We start from the raw sequence: 20,816 nt of genomic DNA on the forward strand, positions 1-20,816 counted from the left end.
ATAACGTAATATGAACGTAATACTCGCGGTTAGAAATGCTTGCAGGACAAAATTGGACACTTTCAGTATAAATATGATAGAATCCGCAATGAATAGATTACAAAGGCATCGATTAAGATTTTTATCAAAATCTAGGTAGAGCGTGTTATTCTAAACATTTACCCAACCTATATTATTCTACCCATCCAGAAAATATCCTTGCATCACCTTTGGCATTGTGTTAGTGGTCTATAGTGATCTAGTATAATACGTAAAAATTTGTGGCACAAATACTTCAGGATCCTTTACGCTCATCATCAACTCCAAGATTACGACCGGTATCGAGATGTATCGCGCGAATGTGAGTACAATTCTTTTTACGAAAAATATTATTAATTCTTTGCATTGATTATATATTGAGACTAATGGAACAAGATAGACTCGCGGAGCGTACGCTTTGTAGCAAAATGGCCAGCCTCAGAGAGAAGACAGACTTCGCCAGAATCAAGAAAGACAGACTGGCTCCATGAATCAAATCCCAATGACAATCTCGGAGCAGTTTAGGCAATCGTGGCTCACAGCTATAATTGGATCCATCATGTTTGCCACTGGGATGTGCCTTCTATTTTGGAATGAGGTTTGCGAATGATATAGTACTTCTGTTACGTTACTCGAAAACTTGATTCTGCATCCTGTTTTTCTTTTTCTTTTTCTTAAGGGAAGAGCCGTGAAAGTGGCACATTCTTTAGACGAGGCTTTGCGCAATGTTGCTGTGCTTCCTAATTCAATGGTACTATCACCTGATCATGAAGGTCGCTTGATACATCTATCGGGACGTTTGATGGTTTTTGAACCATTAACCGAGCCAGAATATGGAGTTGTTATGTCCAGTGTGAAATTAAAAAGAAGAGTTCAAATGTATCAGTGGATTGAAATTGAGGAGGAACAAAGGTGTGAATAATACAAGATAGCAATCAGTATGTCGTACAAAAATAAAAATTTGATCAGTGGATTATTGCACATAAAATAAACATTATATTGCTTATTAACGTATATTCAAAATTGAATCTTTTGTCCCTTATTGTTAGTTTTGGTGGAATAACAGAGGAAGAAAAGCACTACTATTACACAACAGAATGGAAAGACAAACTTGTAGACTCTGACCATTTCTATATTCGTACCAACCATCATAATCCAAAGGAAATGCCAATCAAGAGTCAGATACAGATCGCGGACGAAGTGAAGATCGGCGCCTTTACGCTCAGCATGGAACTGAAAAAAAAATTTAATGATTTTGTGGAGATTACTAGTGATGAGAGACCAGAACGAAAGGACATTAAGATGCACTGTGGACTGTATTATCATAGTGCAGATTTATGGAATCCACAAGTATGTCATTCATTAGAAGTTTTTTTTTTAAAGCTAAAAGAAAAAATCAATAAGATACATATAATTAAATAATCATAAGTGAAGATTTTAAGCAGAAAAAAGCTTCTATCATAATTTCTTTCGAAAAAAATTAGACATGTATATATATATATATATATATATATATATATATATACATATATATATATATATATTCATCTCTAGTTCATAGTTACATCTCTTCTAGTTTCATCTCTAGTTCATATATACATTTTTGACATTTTATCATGCTTGAATATCAACATTTCAATTTGTATTATTTCTTAAAAAAATTTTTATGTGTTGGTTCCTTTTTTTATAGTTAAATTATTATTACAGTAAACTCTGTTTGTAGGTGGGTGATATCAGAATACAATTCTCTTATGCAGGAAAGAGTGGTGACATTTACTCAGTGGTTGGCTTGCTAGAGAAAGATACTATTAAGCCATATTATGCATCTCATGGTGAAGAGATTTTGCTTCAACGAAAGCACAAAATGTCAGTGGATCAGATGTTCCATTTAGAGCATGTGAACAATTATTGGCGAACCTGGACCATTAGGTACAATATGTTTGATAAAAATAAATAAAAATATCACTACATCAACTCATATCTTTTTTTAAATTAATTAATAATATAATTTTTTAAATTGTACAATATGATCAAATAACATTGTTTCTATTACAGAGGACTTGGGTGGTTGATTCTATTTGTGGCCGCAACATGTTTAGCAAATATACTAAAAACCATTATATTAAATTCGACCTTTCTTTGTGGAATAATAGCAGTCGAGTCTCTAACTATGTCAGTTTCTATGTCCATCAGTTTACTGGTAATCGGCTTCGCTTGGGTGTGGTATCGACCGATAATTGGTCTCTGTTTAGCGTTAGCATCCGTTCTGCCATTTATTTATTCGACAGTGACGTCAGGATCTTCGTCTCAGCAGCATGATAATTATAGAAGGTTATAAATTATATATATATATATACATGTATATATATCTCCTTCCTGTACTTCTGTTTTAAATGCCAATAATAAATACCAATTTTACACGCAATTATCGATACAAAGTTAGTTTTGTTTTTATAATACTTTTCATGGATCATTCATCTTTGTTTTTTTTTTTTTCAATCGTTTAGATGTTTAGAACATTTATTATCATCATTAAGATGCGTATATAGTACAAATTGTATTGATAATTTAATTAAATATATTGTGTAATGTTGTTTTCAAATTGTAATTTCTAATTGATGATAACAAGATATAATAAATTATGTATTTATATATATTTTATGTAAAATATGTAAAATTTATATATAAACAATGTGATTATGAACTATTTTAGGATATTTTTACTGATCTATCTAGCAAAATATATGCTGCTATAATATTTTAACTATCATTTTTAAGCAATATAATATATAATAAAAAATATTTGTGCAGATTATAATTTTTTATTAACATAGACATATGTCTATATAGATATATAGACATATATGTATATCCTTTATACTCTTTCGAAAATAGCTTTCGAAAAACGGAAGTGCACCCAATGATACCAACTGAATTCGTTACAAGTTTTTCTTCTCTAGATAGTATTTTTTTTTATTTTTGCCGAATTGGCCAGCTTGGCTCGACGTAAAAAAAAGAATGCGATCAACATCGCCTAAACGTCAAGAGCGAAGATGGCGGCGAATGGCGATGTACGTCTGCTGCTCCTTGTAGTTCTTTGTATTTTTCCCACGGAATTATGCAACGGCGCGGCGACGGACATCGAGTTGGATGCCAAGGCGCAGCTGTTGCACCGGCTCGACAGCCTCAATCTTCTCCTCTATACTTTTCTACTGATCTTAACCGTTCTAACGATATGGATGTTCAAGCACCGCCGCCTTAGGTTCCTCCATGAAACTGGTCTGGCTGTCATTTACGGTGAGTCGTCTGCTATCGACGATTTTCAACGTGTTTCTAATCGCAGGAATCACACTAATGACACAGCAAACATTCCTTGTCATATATCTTTAAAATACTTTGTTCATCCATGCAACGGATATAATCTTGTACGTTTGTTTCGTCTTTAAGAATCTTATCTTTTCCATGATGGTTTTTCATTCTTTCTCTGAAACGTTATATATAACTCTCTTTAAAATTATTTTTTTCCCTCAAAAATCAATCCATAGGAATTAAATATACTTTCAACTATATAATTCATTATCACTAATGATATAAATAATGATGTAAAAATATTTTACATACTTAAAAGTCTTGAAATTCTGATAGAACAATTATAAAGCAGTAAAGGTTCTTAGAAGATAGTCTTTAAAGTACTTGGATATTTAAGGATTAATAGTATTAAGTAAAAAAGCTGTGCTAGATTTTGCGTGATAGTGTTAAGTAAAATTGTTGTGTTTTTATTGTTAATTTTAATGACTTGTTTAAATTAAAGATTTGTAAACTGCTTTGCAATTTATTTTTATTTTGGGATTTGCTTTTTATAGGTTTAATCATAGGAGCGATAATACGTTATGGTTTCACGACGAGCAGTACTATTCTACACATGCCGGTAGTTCCAGACAATACAAGCAAGTACAATCAGTCTGTACCGCCAGACTCGCTGTGGCTACGTTTCCCCGAGGACAAAGGAGGCGGTATCGTGAAAAACAAAACATTTGCATACTCGTTTCGTGGCGAAATCTACAAGGAAGATAATGAAATCGACCTAAAGGTAAATGAGCCATTTATGACAATGACACAGATTATTTATCTAAAGATAGCTGTTCTTATCTGTTAGTTTTCAAGTCATTGAAATAAGATTATTGTAATTTTCAATCGATATTATATAACTTTTATCATTGCAGGCAACTTTTGATCCTGAAATATTTTTTAATATTATACTACCTCCTATCATTTTCCATGCGGGATACAGCTTGAAGCGGGTAAGTATATTGTTTTGCTTCTTTATCAGGAGAATGAGACGCATAATGAAATGTGCAAAACATTCTCTTGTTCTTATCTGTTTAATTTCTGCTTACAATGAATTTTTACAGAGATACTTCTTCAGAAATCTGGGTGCAATTCTTATGTATGCTTTGATAGGAACCTCTATATCAGCTTTCATTATTGGGTAAGCTTTTCCTTTAATGCTGTTTTGCCGTTATTTTATTATCCCCTTTGTAGATATTTAGAGGAAAGTGTAGTTTCTGTTTAGTTATTTTATATTTTATTTGTTATTATATTTATCCTATATTTAGGAAAAAAGCTTAGTCGTTAGCGGATACCTAGCAACAAGGGAAATATCGTCTTTATAAAAACTGTCGTAACGCGTACAGATCATATTTTGATTGAGCTTATCTATTTCTTCTTTGCGCCACTCGCTGTAAATAAAAGAACCAACATTTTCCTTTTAACGATTCGCTCATGAATCATTCTCTTGATAAGGCGAACAACAATTATCTTTGTAGAGCTCTGATGTACGCCTTCGTGCAACTAATACCGCATCTCTCCACGTCGTTCACGTTTCTCGACACTCTATACTTTGGCGCTCTGATATCTCCCACGGATCCCTTGACGATAATATCTATCTTTAATGACTTACATGTGGACGTTAATCTGTACGCTCTGGTCTTTGGTGAAAGTGTATTGAACGATGCGGTCGCCATTGTACTTAGCGGGTGAGCAAGTGTATGATATTTCTTAATACAAACAGTGATGTAACGCAAGTATACAATATCGAAAACATATCTTGATGTCTTAGCTCGATACAGAACTATGCCGAGCGATATCAGTCGGGATCAGGCGGCTTCGAGACAGTGGCATTCTTCCAGGCGTTTGGAGACTTTGTAGGAATATTCAGTCTGTCTTTGTTCATCGGTGCTACCATGGGTTGCATTACCGCCTTACTGACAAAGTTTACCAGGGTGCGGGACTTCCCTCTCTTAGAGTCGGCGTTATTTGTCCTAATGTCCTATAGTACGTTCTTAATCGCTGAAGCTACCGATCTTACAGGTAATTTTTATTAATTAATATTTTAATTATTTTTTAAAAATCCTTTTTTGGAAAGTTAAGTATCTTTATCTAAAAACTGATTTTCTATCTAATAAATGTTCTTATCAAATTTCAGGCGTGGTCGCTGTTCTATTCTGCGGAATTTGCCAGGCTCATTATACGTACAACAATCTAAGTCCAGATTCGCGTCAGCGCACGAAACAGCTGTTTGAACTACTGAATTTCTTAGCCGAGAACTTCATATTCAGTTACATCGGCGTCTCGATGTTCACCTTCCCGAAGCACCATTTCGATCCCGGCTTCATTTTTGCGGGATTTGTATCCTTACTTATGTACGAGATGGTATCAGCATCACTGGACATCCCGGTGAACTTTTTGTTCATTTCAAGATTTTGCGACACGTCATACTCGATTATCGGGATACATTATTGATGAGAATTTGAAATATCAATATCCTTGACGTATTGTCTTCAGTTGTGTGCGTTATTGGGTCGTGCGGCTAACGTGTATCCGTTATCTTTCATCCTGAATTTAGCGCGAAAACCAAAGATATCGTTGAATTATCAGCACATGTTATTCTTCGCGGGATTACGCGGCGCCATGAGTTTTGCCCTCGCCATCAGGAACACCGTGTCAGATGCTAGACAGGCTATGCTCACTACAACGAGTTTGATCGTTATACTGACGGTTATTCTGCAAGGTGGTGCAACGACGCAATTTTTAAGCTGGTTCAATATTCCGTGAGTATATAAATCACTTAAATATGATTCTCGTAATTTATCATTTCAATTATTATTTTTCATTGTTATTCAATCGATTGCGAATATCGGACTGTTCAAGATTTTTTTTTTTAATTTCATTAATCTCAAAAGTATACAAAAGAAAGAAAAAAACGAATTTTTTTTTGTAATCTAATTCATTGTTACTTATTTTCGTTCAAAAATAAAAGATAAAAATTTATTATACAATATGTTTTACTGCTGCTTATAAATTCTTACATTTGTAGAGTTGGAGTAGATGAGGAAATAGAAGGGCTCTCTCACAATGGAACACGTAATGTAAGTATGATACGATTCTTATCCATGATAAACGTACCACTTAGAACTGGTATTATGTAGATAATACAGAATTAGCTGCGTTTTTATGCTATCTCTACACAGACAATACACATTAATATATTAGCTGCATATACATATATGTATATGCAACGCGCGCATCGCGACATAGTAATAATATTTAACAAATATATATTAATATGTTCATATGTTTGTACAATCTCGGCACTATATACATGACTCTAAACATAATTTATACTAATAATTGCGATAAACATTTTGATGCAACAAGATTATGCATGAATGAAGCAAGACTCTTATGCTCGATTAGTATTGAATTGATAATTATTTAATCGTCCGTATTTTCGATAATATATATGTGATAAAAAAATAATTATATATAGGAAAAAACTGCATATCTAATGAATAAACGGGTACTTAAACTAACGAGTATAAGATCTGCTTTGGGTAGACTTGTGCATGTAAACTGAATTACTTCATCATTTCCGCGCACAGTCCCCTTTCTTTCACAGCTTATCGCTTTTATCTAGATGTACGAATCGCTGGACACTGTCGGGATGTGTACTAAGCAGCTGAATCTCTTCGTTAATTGCATTAAGAACTTAAAGAAGCTTCGTTTTATGTTCCCATTATTTTACTGTTCCTTTAGAAAATGATATGAAGTACTCTGTAGACTCAAAAAATTAATTAGTGCAGAATTGATTATCGAAATTGGAGCAATATTGGTGAGTTCGATTTTTCGATCCTGTAAATGTGAAAAAATGCTCTTACAAGCATTTTCTGACAATTAAAAGTACGCTTCAAGAGTTTCGCAAAATAATTTTTCGATTTCACGTTAAGATTGCATTTTTCTGCAGATTGAAGAAAATTAGGAAATTCGTGTAAAACGGCACTCTCACCGAGATTGCACCCTGTACATCCGAATTTGCATCGCCAAGCATGATCATTATGTCACTCTGTAATCGATTTGTGAATATATAGTTCGCGTCTAATAACGAACGCTCTGCCTTTTATAAGACAATTTAATTTACCAATGTTGATAGTCTGGCGGCGAGGTTGGCTACAGTGAACTGGACGTACGTAGGGAAAGAAGTCTGCCGGTACGTTATCACAATTAAAGATTGACTGACACACATATACATCGTCTTTCTCTTTGTTAAACGATTTTAGAGTTTAGACAAATTGACTTTTTTTTCTGCATTCCAAGTTTCCAATGACGCACTCACATCTCGCAGATTGATTCGTTATCCACGCAAGCATATGAGACGTATTAATATATATATATATATATATATATATATATATATATATATATATATATATATATATATATATAACTCATTGTATATAATATAACCCACATAGCACGATATAAAACATTCGTTTTTGTAAAATTGCATGTACAACGAGATGTGTTGCCGGAAGGAGCATTTTTTAAAAATCGAATTAGACGTATTTTATTACCGTAGCATGCGAACGTAGGTACTTTTTTTATATTGTATGATTTGATAAATTCTCCAATGTATATAAAAGCTGCAGCTTTATTTCATTAATTGAACTCATCGATTGCACGTATCTCTTTGGTTGTTGTTTTTTTCAGTATGGTTTTTGTTATCCATTCTGTATGTCGAAAAGTAGCTGGAGAACATGGAGTTTACATTTCATTAACAAGTATCTACACAGACATGCTCAGTTATGGGACAGCATAGTCATGAGAGATAAATAAAGCATGTGTTTTTATAACTCATAGTACGAATAAGAATAAGGTAACTCGGCACACACAGATACAAATGGAAAAGAATATTATTAATATATAGTTATTATCGATATCGTTTACTCTTTCCCACGCTCTAAAAACGGGGATCACTTAAATTTTCTCTCAACACGCGATCTGTCTGCGAATAATCGAAGGTGTACATATTGCATCCGTTTAAAGATGGAAAATCGCATACAGGATGGATAACTGATGCGTTGTTCGCATTTCACAGTATAATTCTATGCAGGATGGAGCGTTACCAGGCAGTAGCGGCGCCGCGAAGCCTAACGAAAAAGCGTTACTCGCTAGGATCTGGGGCGATTTCGATACCAAATACATGAAGCCCTTGTTGACGCACTCCAGGCCTACGTTGCTAGAAACGTTGCCGGTCTGTTGCAGTCCGTTAGCGAGAATCCTCACGACTACGCAACAGATGACGCAGGTACAATATTCTCCAAACGTGCGAGTTTGTGTTGCTAGGTATACTTATTTTAGACAATCGACATATAAAATCATAGATAGAGAGAAAATTTTGTCCTGAATCATAAATTGTTTTAAAATCAGAACAGTAATAGAATAGATTTTGTTATTATTATTATCTTAATGTTGAATGAGAGAAAATATAATAATATTCTACAGGATGATGTTGGGAGAAAAGCCGATTCGGATTCTGACTTTTGCCTGGAAGATCGCGAAATGGAGCGACGCAGGACCAGTGTTCAGCCGGTGAGTTTTCATCAGCCTAGTCTCAATTACACTGTTAACCCGTGCTATCAGCCTAACAACAGCACTACAGACGTCAGCACTAATCCGGACGAGCCCTATGTAATTCTCAATTTACACAGAAGGTAGAACTAACAGCAAGCCTCTCTGACACCATCACCTCCTATATAGACTCTTTTTAAACGCTCAAGAGAGAAAGAGAGAGAGAGAGAGGGAGAGAAAGAGAGAAATTCGTATAGTACATACATATATTTTGCATTAGCATTAATTGCAAAATCGCAATTTACTTAATTGATTCTTATTTGTAATTTACATGGTTCACATATTCGCATTTGTTATATTCACTAAATACGACGTTTTATATGAAAGTGAATGATACACGAACATTACGAACGATATCAATTCATATATTTTATTTCTATTTGGATTAATATGAAAATTAAAATGTAAACAAGAGCCTACAATTATGTGTGCACTGATGCAAATGATATTTTTGCGCATATACTCTTTGTACAGTATATGAATCTCATCGGGAACGAGATAAATATTTCTAGAATTTAAAAATATTAAAATATAATATTATATATAGACACAAACTATAAATATCTCTAACAGTTTGACATTTGACATCAATTAAGATTAACTTTATATCTTAAAAATTTTTCTGTTTGGTCCCGAATTCAAAACTCCAAGATGATAACATATGCGAAATAGAAATATATGTTAAAAAAACATTACTCATCTTGAAAAGTTTTGGAAAAATAATAATGAGAGAAAAACAAATTCCTGGTTTTTTTTCGGAATAAAAAACTTTTTTGTCGTTTTCCTTATTTTTATTTTTTTCGGAATTTTTAAATCCGCAAGAAACTTGAGTTGTTCCGTTCCTGATAGAGAAAATTCATTCCTTATATATAAGCAATATAGACAATATGTAGAAAAAATGTAATCACGCGATAGAGACCATTTATCGAACATTATTTGATATTATAATTACTATTTCTCTTTCTTTCGTTCTTTCATATAAAACATCAGCTTGAATGTTTCTCTTGCATGTAGAATTAATTTTATCCGGGCAATATAACTTCTCTTGTTTCCGATTTTTCCGAATTAATCTCTCCGTGACAAGCAATCGAGGAGTCGGGTATAATAACAGCGTAAATTGAGAAATTATATTTTTTTAAAGGAATTTAAAAATGTGTATATGATTTCAACAGAGTGGAGAATTAAAACAATAACTTGATATTTATCGTAATATTTATCGAGATTTGTGAATATATAATATTATTATATAAATTTATATTGCATTTTTACTCCCGATTACTGCCAACCGCAGGTTGGCAAAAAACGGAGGGAGTATGCGTTTCACCGAGCTCAGATCGGATGACGTTTTTATATATAAATATACATATATATTTCACAAATAAATATTAAAGTTTTGAGTTTTACGCTTTTATCGCACCCGATACCTCAATTATTCGAGGAAAAAAAAAAAAAAAAAAAAAAAAAATTTTATGAGGATTGTAAATACATCATTGGTTTTTAATCAACCGCTTGCCTAAGAATAAGAGGAATGTATATATGTCTCGCTGTTTATTAACTCTCCGCCAGTGGACGCCAGATCAGTTAAAAAAAATATTTCATAAAACTCGTATGATAATCGAAATAAATATTTTACGTGTGCATATGTTATAAAGTATCAATAATTTTTATTTCGAAGATATTTTTCTTTTCCTTTTGATTATCATATACACAGTATCTTTTTTTCAATAAGATCAATCATAAAAATTTATTTTACGTGTCATGTATAAAGTGAAAGTTTGCAAAATTAAGTGCGTGCGGGTGTTACGCCGTTCGTTGTCCGAGAGTTAACGCAAACTGACTTCTCCCCGCTGTGCTCTATACATATATAATTTAGTTACTAAGTTACTTGTTAAGTAAATTGACAAACACTGAAGAATACGAAGCAATTGTCCTTATGCGCGATATATGGCTCGAAATTGCATATCCTTTTCTATTGTGATGATTTTACAGTTGTTATACAGCAGATTCAACTATTCTAGTCAGCAATTGTGTTTACGACAAAAACGAAAATTAATGAATGGATAAAAACGTAGCGATAAAAAATAAAATCGCGTAGTGCGTGACATTTGTATAATATATAATAATTATGTAATACACACATACGGGTAACTTCGCTTGTAGAAACGATTCGAAAATTATGTTTAATGTATTTGTGAGAAAACAAAAAGAGAAGATAAGGAAAACTTCCGACTCTATCTATTTGCACTTATCGTATCATATATTTTTACTTTTGGTGAGAATACCATTCAGTCAGACATCTGCGGAACCGCACGTTTGTGACCGCACGTTTTTTTAACCGGTTTTTCTAGAGAGAGAGAAACGACGACGATGGTGATGACGATGATGATTCCGATTCCGATGACGAAGACCTCAGAATCATCGGAATGGAGGGATTCATCCCGTTACGAACGTTGTAGCCGGAAAAGCGATCGACGAAAAACGATCCTGCGGCAAAAGACAAATTTTCTTTCGGATAATTGCGTATTAGGTATATATAAAATCGCATGGTGCGATTTTTCCCGAGGATATTAACATGTACGAGAAGAGCGATTTTAACGCGGAAATTGTTCTTCGATGCCATCTTTTTTTTTCTCTCAAATATCAATAAATCTTTGCCAAACTTTTCGCGACACTCGACGAATGATCGAGCATTAAACATAATTTTCAGTGTTCATTAATTCTAATCACGCGAGAATTATAGCGACTGGCAATAGACGAAGAAACGAGAAGAAAAGGGATAGAAGCTCTATTATTGCTGTGATTTTTAAATCTTTTCCTTTGTGCGAGGCTTACTCACGTTGTGGGTGACGATAATAATTATTTGTAAGCCGATACGGTGGATAAGACAAGTGATAGTGCGTCTTTTTTTAAGTAACCGGACTAAGACGTTGTACAGAGCAGGTCATTTCTAACAGAGTAGATCGCTTGCACATAATAAAATGGTACACTTGTTTTCCTTTATGCGTAGAAAATGTTCAGATACTTTTTTTATCCACTGTGTCTTTTGAGCGATTTTTTTGCATGCAATCTCCGACAGAGAAATCTGGCATTATAATTATCATGCGCAGCTGGCTAAATACTTATTCGTCTAATATCTGCATGATACAATATATACTACTTTATTTTATTTTGTGTTGCATATGTTTATATTATTTATTTTCACAGACGAGTGTAAGGGGCTCTGCACGTAGATCGCAGTTGTGAACGTGGTTTTCTTTTAAGATTTATTATTTACCGATCCTCCCCGATATTATATATACGTATATCTGTTTTCTCGGTGCTCTATCTACATATATTTAAATATTAAATTATATTTAAGCGTTAGTTGTGTAAGAGATATTTCTCGAGTTGCGTTATAAGTTTCAACCTTTGCGAGCTCTAGACTTGATTGGACACTTAATTTCTTTAACGTATACGTTTCTTCATTAAGACATACCTAACGGTGATATTACACACACTTACGTTTGTATTAATGTAATTTCTACATTACTTATACTTTTAGATAAAGAAGAGTTGTGTGCGCGCGCGTGCGATGTCACAAACCACAATATTTTTAGTTTTTAAGAGTCATATATTAGACGACAAAAGTACGATCCTCAGTTGGTCGATTGATGTTATTGTTCTCTTTATTTGTTCAAATTAACGTTTTTTTAAATGACAAACTATTGTGAGAAGAGAGAAAAGATAAAAATTAATTGTTGAAAAATCTAACATTAGAATCGAGATGCTTTATCTCTTGAGTTTTCGATTTACTTTGTTGGTCTCCAATTAAATTTTTCTAAGTCAAATTGATTTGATATAGAATTCGAAGTGTCTATATCCTGATGACAATCACTTTGTCCTCTATAAATAATTACAACTCGTATGAATATGTGTGTGTGTAAACAAGAAAAGTTACACATAGATGTTGAGCGTTGCGCAAGACGATTCTTGAAGCTGATTCTTGATTGTATTGTTTACTACTTTGTGGGACAGCTGGGGACTGTCATGATGATGACGGGAGAAGTTAGTCCGGGACCACTACTGCTGCATACACGAGTCGCCCTGCCAGGTCAGATCGGCAGACACTTGTAAAATTTCTCTTTTGCCAAGCCAAGTTCAATCATTTCTTTTACCTCATTCGCTCGAGTTGTGTCCGGTCAGAATCAGCTGCACGATGATTTTAGAATTGTACGACATAAATATTAAACCAATTAATTCGCGCTCTTTTAAATAAAATTATCGTTTGTGTTATACATTTATAAATGGTAGATTATAGAATTAATAAACTGTAGCTGTCTCGAAAAAATTTTCCATCTAACTAAATGCGTATACATTAATTGTAAAAGGTCAAGACCGATTGATATTCTAATGTCACAACGTGCTGCTGATTTTGAGGGCGAATCCCTCTTTAAGTGATGAATGTATCGACCGAAGATAGTGTTTTGCGTTAAACACAAGTATCACGATTGTAAATGTTGGAACCGCTCATATTTAGGGTATGAGGGAGCTTTTGTGGAGCTAGTCGTGCTTCCTGCAATTTTTAATGTAATTTGCCGAAATGAAAAACAAGAGATATATCTCTTCATCGGGAAAGATTTCCGTTATATATATTACAGTTTTATTGTTTCGCGGCAAGTAGTAGATAGATTAATTTTGATATAAACAATCAGGTATCGTGTTGATTAATTTTTTTTGTGAACTTTAATTCAAATATTCTCATTTATAAAGATCATTATATATTATATATAATGTTATAATATATCCATATATAATGTGGAAAAAATTGTTAATACGTCGATGAAATAAAGTTATAGCGAAAATCGATACGCATCGAATATAATGATCTAAGGAAAACTATAGAATTCGATGAAAGTTAAGTTAGCTTGTTAGAGAGAGACATACGTAATAAGAATTGTATATAAACGATTCCTAAACTTGAAAACATAGATTTGTTCATAGATCAGGATTCTGTTATATCCTGTATTAATTTGCCGACAAGTAAGGAGATACGCGAGCATAAACGGACTTTTCGGTCTCATAGAATTACTTAATTTTTAGATACAGTCGCGGCGAATTGACTTTGCCGTTCCGTACAAAGTATTCTTAGCTACACTATTCATGGAGTGAAGGGCACTCGGTCTCACATTGTTTACATTGTAATAGTTTAGGGTTGCTACAACAGCGACCCATATCGGAATGTAACGAGCGAAAAATCGTACGATTTCTTCCTTCTCGCTATATATATACATGTCAGAAAAAAATGCTAATCTATTTCAATCTATACAACCAGAGAAAAAAAGATCCTAACACGATCTCTTCACTTTCAACATCGTAATTTAATATATCGAAGGACGGTCGGAAGTCTCGGATGTAACTCTTGAAGTTACATCATTTTACAAGGCAAGTTTATTTAGAAAGATTTTTGTCATTCAATTTCTTTCGGAGGAGATATATATTTATCGGCTTCTTGGCATCGTTACGTAATTCCGATCGTGGTAGAATAAAACTATAAATGTCATATTCCTCTTCCTAGAAGAAAAAACTCTTCTCTACCAGTTACGAGATAATTCTTAGATAAGGATGCAGAAGATGCCGAGAGAGGATTTTTAATTTAGTCGTTGGCTGTGAAGATTTGATAGAATTGTTTTGCGAACATAGAATGTAGATATTAGGAAAGTGAATCCCTTTAGAACGGAAGGATGTATAAATAACATTGTATTTGTTAAGAACAATGATTCGCGAATTCCTCAAAATAAACGTGTATATTATGGAAAAGATTGTTTTAAGACAAGTTATTATATTGATTTGCGTCGATGTAAAGAGCAAAATCGCAATGTAAGGTGGTATCGCTCCTATGTATAAACATATATGTTTGTGAATCCGGTGTAACGTGTAACAAAAAAAATCGCAATGTATGCATACAATGAGTATAATAACGTTGTGATATCATGTACGACACTTTACAATGTTTAATAAACTATTTGTAAAAATACAATAACAAATTTATCAGACTGACATACTGATTAACAAGATATCAATAAGAGATGAATTTGTTATCTTATTCTATTACTTGGTTCTTGACAATTTCCCTCATATCATGTGAAACACGAAACATTGGACCATGCCCAGGTATTATAAAATCCGCGTGATTTATTACGTGAGAACGCATAACAGACTGAGTCTTTACCAGTTCTGGCATACCTAGTGATTTCCAGATGGACGGTTCTAGAATATCATCTTCTTTTTCAAACAAGTCTCCTGTAAAATTAAGAATACTTATGTAAAATAATATAAAAATATACAATTGTCATTGGAAAAAGAAACAAATTAATATATTAACGTTTTGCCAAAAAATTGATATAATCTTCATAATCCTCATTAATCTCTATCAGAGATCTATAAATACCTGTAACAGCGAAAAACATCTTCTCCCCATCCTTTGTCGTTTCCACCAAGACAGTGACATCCTCAGCTGTATGTCCTGGTGTGGCTATAACTTTAACGCCTGGACAAAGCTCGTAACCTTCTAAAATGTAACTATTTTAATGAAATGAAGCTTTTGTTCAGCGATGATATATATAACATATATTTCAATACATAAAAAGTTTTAATAAACCAACCATTCGAAATTCGTGGATCCTCGTAAAATATGGTACCCTGCTGAACAGACAAACCCACAATATGTGTTGCATTTGTGAATAAATTGTTGTTCCCTATATGATCCGCATGACTGTGAGTGCATACAATATAATCGATGTTTTCTGGCTCAATATTGTGCCGTGCAAGAGCTGAAAATGATAACGTATAACTATGACACGTTTTATATATATTAACACATACAATAATATAATTAATTAAATATAAAATGATATAAAAAGGATATAAAAATTATACAAAAAAGTTAATTACAACATACAATATAAATTAAGTAAGTAATAAAATAATATTAAATAAGATAGTATAAAGCAACTTAATGCTACTTTAATTCTACAGCTTTCATACCTTGCACTATTTTCCCGCGGTCCCAAGCTGTCATGGTATCGACGATGATTAATTTGGCGCCCTTTATTAAGGTACATGTACAATTTGCGTCCATACTTCCGTTGGGCAACTTCGTAGAGTATCCATCAAATAGAACGATAACTTCGAGCATTTTTCTATGAAATATTAATAATAATTGGTTATTATCAGAGAGTTTTTCATGAAATCGTTTTCCTACCTGATACAGTGGCGCTAACTGGATCCATTTTAGAGCCGGCGAAACTACATGGCCAGGGCTGCATTCGAGAACGTCACATCATGTGAACCGAGCATCGTTTTATCTTTGTTATTAACTGAAAATTGAACAAAGATAGAACGACGCTCGTGTGTACACGGATGACGTTCTCGAACGCACCCCAGAGAGATGCTTCGAAGCATTTCTAGCGTCTTTTTGACTGCAGCCAATAATTGAAATACACACGTGACCGATAATTGAAATACACACGTGACCGAAGCGGGACGGCGCAACAGCGTCTGCTACCGCTTGTTATGCATGCGCGAGATTTTAATATCGTAAGACTAATCTCAAAATTGGAATGAAAATTAATTCACGACATCTGATAATTATCAGAAATCTGATAATTAGAAGTGGCAAACTCATAAAAAACTGTCAAAAGAGAAGATTAGTTTTAGAAGAGTCGCTCTCAAGTATATTATCGCAAGAAGAGATCAACTTTGAATATTTTTATGTGGTCCGTGTAAACAGATAATTCGTGATGAAATTGGTAATTATGTTCGATTTAATATGGTATTTTGTTCTCGAACATTAAAAAGGGAAAAAGAAAAATATAACAATAAGCGGATTTTTTAAATGTGCGACAATTTTTTGACATAACCTTAAAGTATATAAATATAACTTCCAAATGCACAAATGAGAAAATCGACGAATGACATTTTCACTTGTAACTTATGAGTACGCCGTTAAAAATAAAAGTGGTCTAATTACTATAAATAAATGTACTTATAATTGTGTATTTGTAGTTAGCAATTTTGAAATATAATTCATGCGTGTGAATTTTTTTTTGAGATAAATATTGTGTAAAAAAATTAAGATAAACAGCGATTTTAATTTTCAGTATTGCCTATCGAGCGAGCCAACAAAACCATGCCTGGTTCTAAGCTTCAAAGGAATCACGATGATGTTGGATTGCGGTTTAAATATGCAATCCATTTTGCATTTCATGCCTTTGCCGATGGTTCCTAGTAGCAAGTTCAATTCCTTGCCGACATGGTTTCCGCGCGACAATCAGCAAGATTGGCAAGTCGAAGGAGTTAGTATTCAATCAGAGGAAAGAGTTTGGTGTTTGCAATATATTTTTTTGAAAAATTTGTCCTTCAAATTATTTTAAATATTTATTTTAAGAATACTGGAGTTTCAAAAAATAATTTTAATCTATTTATATCTATTTAAAAAAAAGGAGCTAAAGGAATGTTGCGGTAGAGTGTTTGTGGATTCAGTTCCAGAATTCTCCCCTCCTCTGGAGAAAATAATTGATTTCTCAGAGATCGACGCTATTCTAATATCAAACTACACCTGTATGCTTGCACTGCCATTTATAACGGAAGGCACAGGTTTTAAAGGTATATATACTTTAAGCACAAAAAGGAATATATATAATTATAATATAATCTATGAAAATTATAATGATTTGAAGGTATAATATATGCCACCGAGCCGACATTGCAAATCGGACGATTTTTTATGGAAGAATTGGTAGAATTTATCGAGCAAACCCCGAAAGCAACAATGGCCAAACATTGGAAGGAGATGTTGCATATGTTGCCACCTCCATTGGCGGATGTTATTAAACCAAAATCTTGGAGGCATATCTATTCCATATCGGCCGTGAATTCGGCATTATCGCACATCCAGATGGTTGGATATGATCAAAAACTGGTAATTAAGATATATCCTAGTGTATAAAATCTTTTATATAAATTATTCCTGTAGATAAATTTTTAGAAAATAGAAAAATATATGATTTAAAATGTATAATAATGCTTTTAATATTTTTCAATACAAGTTAATTTTAAACAGTGATTGAGTTACATTTGACCTAATTGCAGGATATATATGGCGCTCTAACGGTTACGCCAATCAGCTCGGGTTATTGTTTAGGTAGTAGCAACTGGTTGATATCCTGTGACCATGAAAAAGTTGCTTTTGTCAGCGGGTCGTCCACATTGACCACTCATCCGAGACCTATGGAACAAGCCACACTGAAACACGCTAATATGTTGATATTAACAGGCTTAACTCAAACACCGACTGCTAATCCGGATACAATGCTCGGAGAATTATGTATGACTGTCGGTAAGTTTAATCATAGTAGTAAATATGTGGAAATTCCTCGATACTTTCATACTATTCTTTATTTTTTTATCTTTATGTGTCTGCATCTACAAAGAAGTAATCTTTCTCGCCATGATTTTACTAAATATTATTTTGTTAATTATTCTGGATTAGATAAGCTTGAAATAATTGTTTAACTTTTGCGAAAAAAATTTTGTAGCTGTAACTCTTAGGGCTGGTGGATGTGTTCTGATACCTTGCTATCCTTCTGGTGTCGTGTACGATTTATTCGAATGCTTAAGCACTCACTTGGACAAGTCAGGCTTCACACAGGTTCCTCTGTTTTTCATCTCGCCAGTAGCAGAGACATCCTTGGCTTATTCGAATATTCTGGCCGAATGGTATGAATAAATAACGCTACTTACAATTAGTATACTAAGGGATTCCCGATACGCTCTTCATCAACTTTTTACATTGTTTTACTGTTATCCTTTACTTCTAGGCTGTCGACAAATAAGCAAAACAAAGTTTATCTTCCAGAGGAACCGTTTCCACACGCTTTCCTCGTGAAGAACGCGCGATTGAAGCATTATACGTCCACGTACGCTGAGGGATTCAGTAACGACTATCGACAACCATGTGTCGTTTTCTGCGGCCATCCAAGTCTTCGATTCGGTGATGCCGTGCACTTTGTGCAATTGTGGGGCAACAATCCTCTACATACTGTCATTTTTACTGGTATACATATTGATATAGAGTTGTATGTGAGCTATTCAGAAAATAACATGGCAAATTTTTCTTACTTCATATCTGAATAAAAATATACAGGATATGCACACAATGTAAATGGTTATAAACTTTCTATTATTCCAATTTATAATACGCATGATTTTTACGTTATTTTCTAAATACTTTTTTCTCTCTCTTGTATATTAATTTATTTTATTCATTTCAATGTGAGATTGTACATTTTTTTATTTCAACAGTATATTGCAATATTATTCTGATTGTATTTCTCTGCAGAGCCAGACTTCCCGTATTTGGATGCCCTTGCTCCGTTTCAACCATTGGCTATGAAAGCGGTGCATTGCCCTATCGACACTTCCCTCAATTTTACTCAAGCTAATAAGCTCATACGGGACCTGAAGCCGGAGCATCTAGTTATTCCAGAGGTTTATACACAACCTCCTTTAACGGCACCGCATAGAACGGATCTCGTCATCGAATCCGTCGGAGTGTGTATTATTTTCATTTAATATAACAAGTTATTTCATAATCCATGTTTTATATTAGAATTTATATTAGAATTCATTATATGTATAAAGTACGATAATTTGCACTAACCTCTCCATTCAAGGAAAAACCCTTGATTACGTTTAAACGTGGGGAAGTGATAAAGTTGCCGTTAAAGCGAAAGAAGGGTCGTGTGTTCATCGAGCCGGAATTAGCTAGTAACATCGTACCGAATGAAGTGCGACCTGGCTTGAGTCTCGCTTCCGTTACCGGAGAGCTTGAAGTCAAGGATAATGTGTACACCATAAAGGTAATTATGTGTCAATATATACAGAATAAAAAAAAATACATATATCTCAATTTTATACTGAATTTTATAGTGTAGAATTTTGTATATTTTTTTTCAAACTATTTTCGAACGGAAATTTATTTGAGAAGAATGCGATATTTAATGTTATATTTGTAATTCTTCAACAGAATGGATAGCAAAGTTTTTGAAAATATGTTACATTCCAGAGTATAGAAGATAGACCGAGCGGGAAAAGGAAGGCGCCGTCAGGTTCGCCCGCGCCCGTCAAGGAAGAAGTGCTAAAGGAGCGGAAACACGAATATGGGATTCTTGATCCACAGGAGTTACTGCAGAAGCTCAATCAAGAGGGTATTCAAGGTGCCAAATTACAACACAGTCCTACCTCCACGAGTATTCATTTGGTACGTCTCAATAGTTTTTCAATAAATAACAATCTTTTTGATAAATATATATACCTACATATATAAATTAAAATTGATATAAAGAAGAATTCTACATGTAAAATTATACATTTACATGTTTGCTTGCAGCAAGACGAAGATACTCTTATTCAGATTGGTGACAACTCCACGCACATATTCTGCAATGGTGATCAAAAGATCCGTAAACGTCTTAGGACTATAATAATGCAGTGTCTGAAAAGATTTTGAGGTATGATATACGTTTACAATATTTCGACATCTTGTGAGACAATGTTTTATACCGATACATATATATTATATATAATTTATTGTTTTAAAAAATATATATATATTCATTCTTTCCCTTACACTTTATCCCGCCATATTAATTTATCAATAATTTTTATATCAACCTTAATAAATTTTAGATTGGTTATAGTAGGAAAAACTTTCTATTATCTGAATATTGTTAAGTAAGGCTTTTAAATATATTAACCACAATACTTTTTGCAGACATTACTAATATATGTTT

General features: G+C 33.5%; 4 protein-coding genes across 13 annotated transcripts; 3 read left to right on the top strand and 1 right to left on the bottom strand.

The window, feature by feature from the left end:
• The first annotated feature begins 12 nt into the window (after window positions 1-12).
• Tmem43 (Transmembrane protein 43) lies at window positions 13-2,488 on the top strand. Of its 2 annotated transcripts, none has more exons than XM_070316677.1 (6): window positions 13-340; window positions 443-616; window positions 698-930; window positions 1,068-1,368; window positions 1,742-1,947; window positions 2,074-2,488. In XM_070316677.1, the coding sequence occupies exons 1-6, from the start codon at window positions 326-328 to the stop codon at window positions 2,354-2,356; spliced, it is 1,212 nt and encodes a 403-aa protein (XP_070172778.1). In that variant the 5' UTR covers window positions 13-325; the 3' UTR covers window positions 2,357-2,488. The 2 variants fall into 2 exon arrangements, with proteins under 2 accessions (XP_070172778.1, XP_070172779.1); XM_070316678.1 differs by having other exon boundaries at window positions 14-340; window positions 419-616; window positions 2,074-2,487.
• A 544-nt stretch (window positions 2,489-3,032) lies between these two features.
• Window positions 3,033-15,298, top strand: Nhe3 (Na[+]/H[+] hydrogen exchanger 3). 7 transcript variants are annotated; one of them, XM_070316686.1, is made up of 13 exons: window positions 3,033-3,315; window positions 3,882-4,108; window positions 4,242-4,319; window positions 4,431-4,507; window positions 4,845-5,054; window positions 5,138-5,388; window positions 5,504-5,706; window positions 5,863-6,128; window positions 6,395-6,446; window positions 7,508-7,564; window positions 8,453-8,662; window positions 8,860-8,946; window positions 13,000-15,298. In XM_070316686.1, the coding sequence occupies exons 1-13, from the start codon at window positions 3,072-3,074 to the stop codon at window positions 13,096-13,098; spliced, it is 2,061 nt and encodes a 686-aa protein (XP_070172787.1). In that variant the 5' UTR covers window positions 3,033-3,071; the 3' UTR covers window positions 13,099-15,298. The 7 variants fall into 7 exon arrangements, with proteins under 7 accessions (XP_070172787.1, XP_070172786.1, XP_070172791.1 ...); XM_070316685.1 differs by having other exon boundaries at window positions 11,334-13,091; XM_070316690.1 differs by having other exon boundaries at window positions 12,190-13,091.
• LOC138945278 (metallo-beta-lactamase domain-containing protein 1) lies at window positions 13,786-16,427 on the bottom strand. 3 transcript variants are annotated; one of them, XM_070316693.1, is made up of 5 exons: window positions 16,226-16,427; window positions 16,009-16,163; window positions 15,627-15,794; window positions 15,413-15,532; window positions 13,786-15,264 (listed from the first exon to the last, which is right to left on the bottom strand). In XM_070316693.1, the coding sequence occupies exons 2-5, from the start codon at window positions 16,157-16,159 to the stop codon at window positions 15,065-15,067; spliced, it is 639 nt and encodes a 212-aa protein (XP_070172794.1). In that variant the 5' UTR covers window positions 16,160-16,163; window positions 16,226-16,427; the 3' UTR covers window positions 13,786-15,064. The 3 variants fall into 3 exon arrangements, with proteins under 3 accessions (XP_070172794.1, XP_070172795.1, XP_070172793.1); XM_070316694.1 differs by lacking the exon at window positions 16,226-16,427 and having other exon boundaries at window positions 15,413-15,529; window positions 16,009-16,205; XM_070316692.1 differs by lacking the exon at window positions 16,226-16,427 and having other exon boundaries at window positions 16,009-16,203.
• A 71-nt stretch (window positions 16,428-16,498) lies between these two features.
• Ints9 (integrator complex subunit 9) lies at window positions 16,499-20,676 on the top strand. Its single transcript, XM_070316691.1, has 11 exons — window positions 16,499-16,772; window positions 17,124-17,318; window positions 17,466-17,628; window positions 17,703-17,944; window positions 18,115-18,361; window positions 18,561-18,741; window positions 18,843-19,078; window positions 19,364-19,575; window positions 19,698-19,883; window positions 20,090-20,284; window positions 20,414-20,676. Exons 1-11 carry the CDS (start codon window positions 16,764-16,766, stop codon window positions 20,531-20,533), a joined length of 1,986 nt encoding a protein of 661 aa, XP_070172792.1. The 5' UTR covers window positions 16,499-16,763; the 3' UTR covers window positions 20,534-20,676.
• The last annotated feature ends 140 nt before the right edge of the window (window positions 20,677-20,816 follow it).

This window comes from Polyergus mexicanus, unplaced genomic scaffold (genome assembly GCF_030449975.1).
Source record: "Polyergus mexicanus isolate NDT 795.1 unplaced genomic scaffold, iyPolMexi1.0 SCAF_3, whole genome shotgun sequence".
Taxonomy (NCBI): Eukaryota; Metazoa; Arthropoda; class Insecta; order Hymenoptera; family Formicidae; genus Polyergus; species Polyergus mexicanus.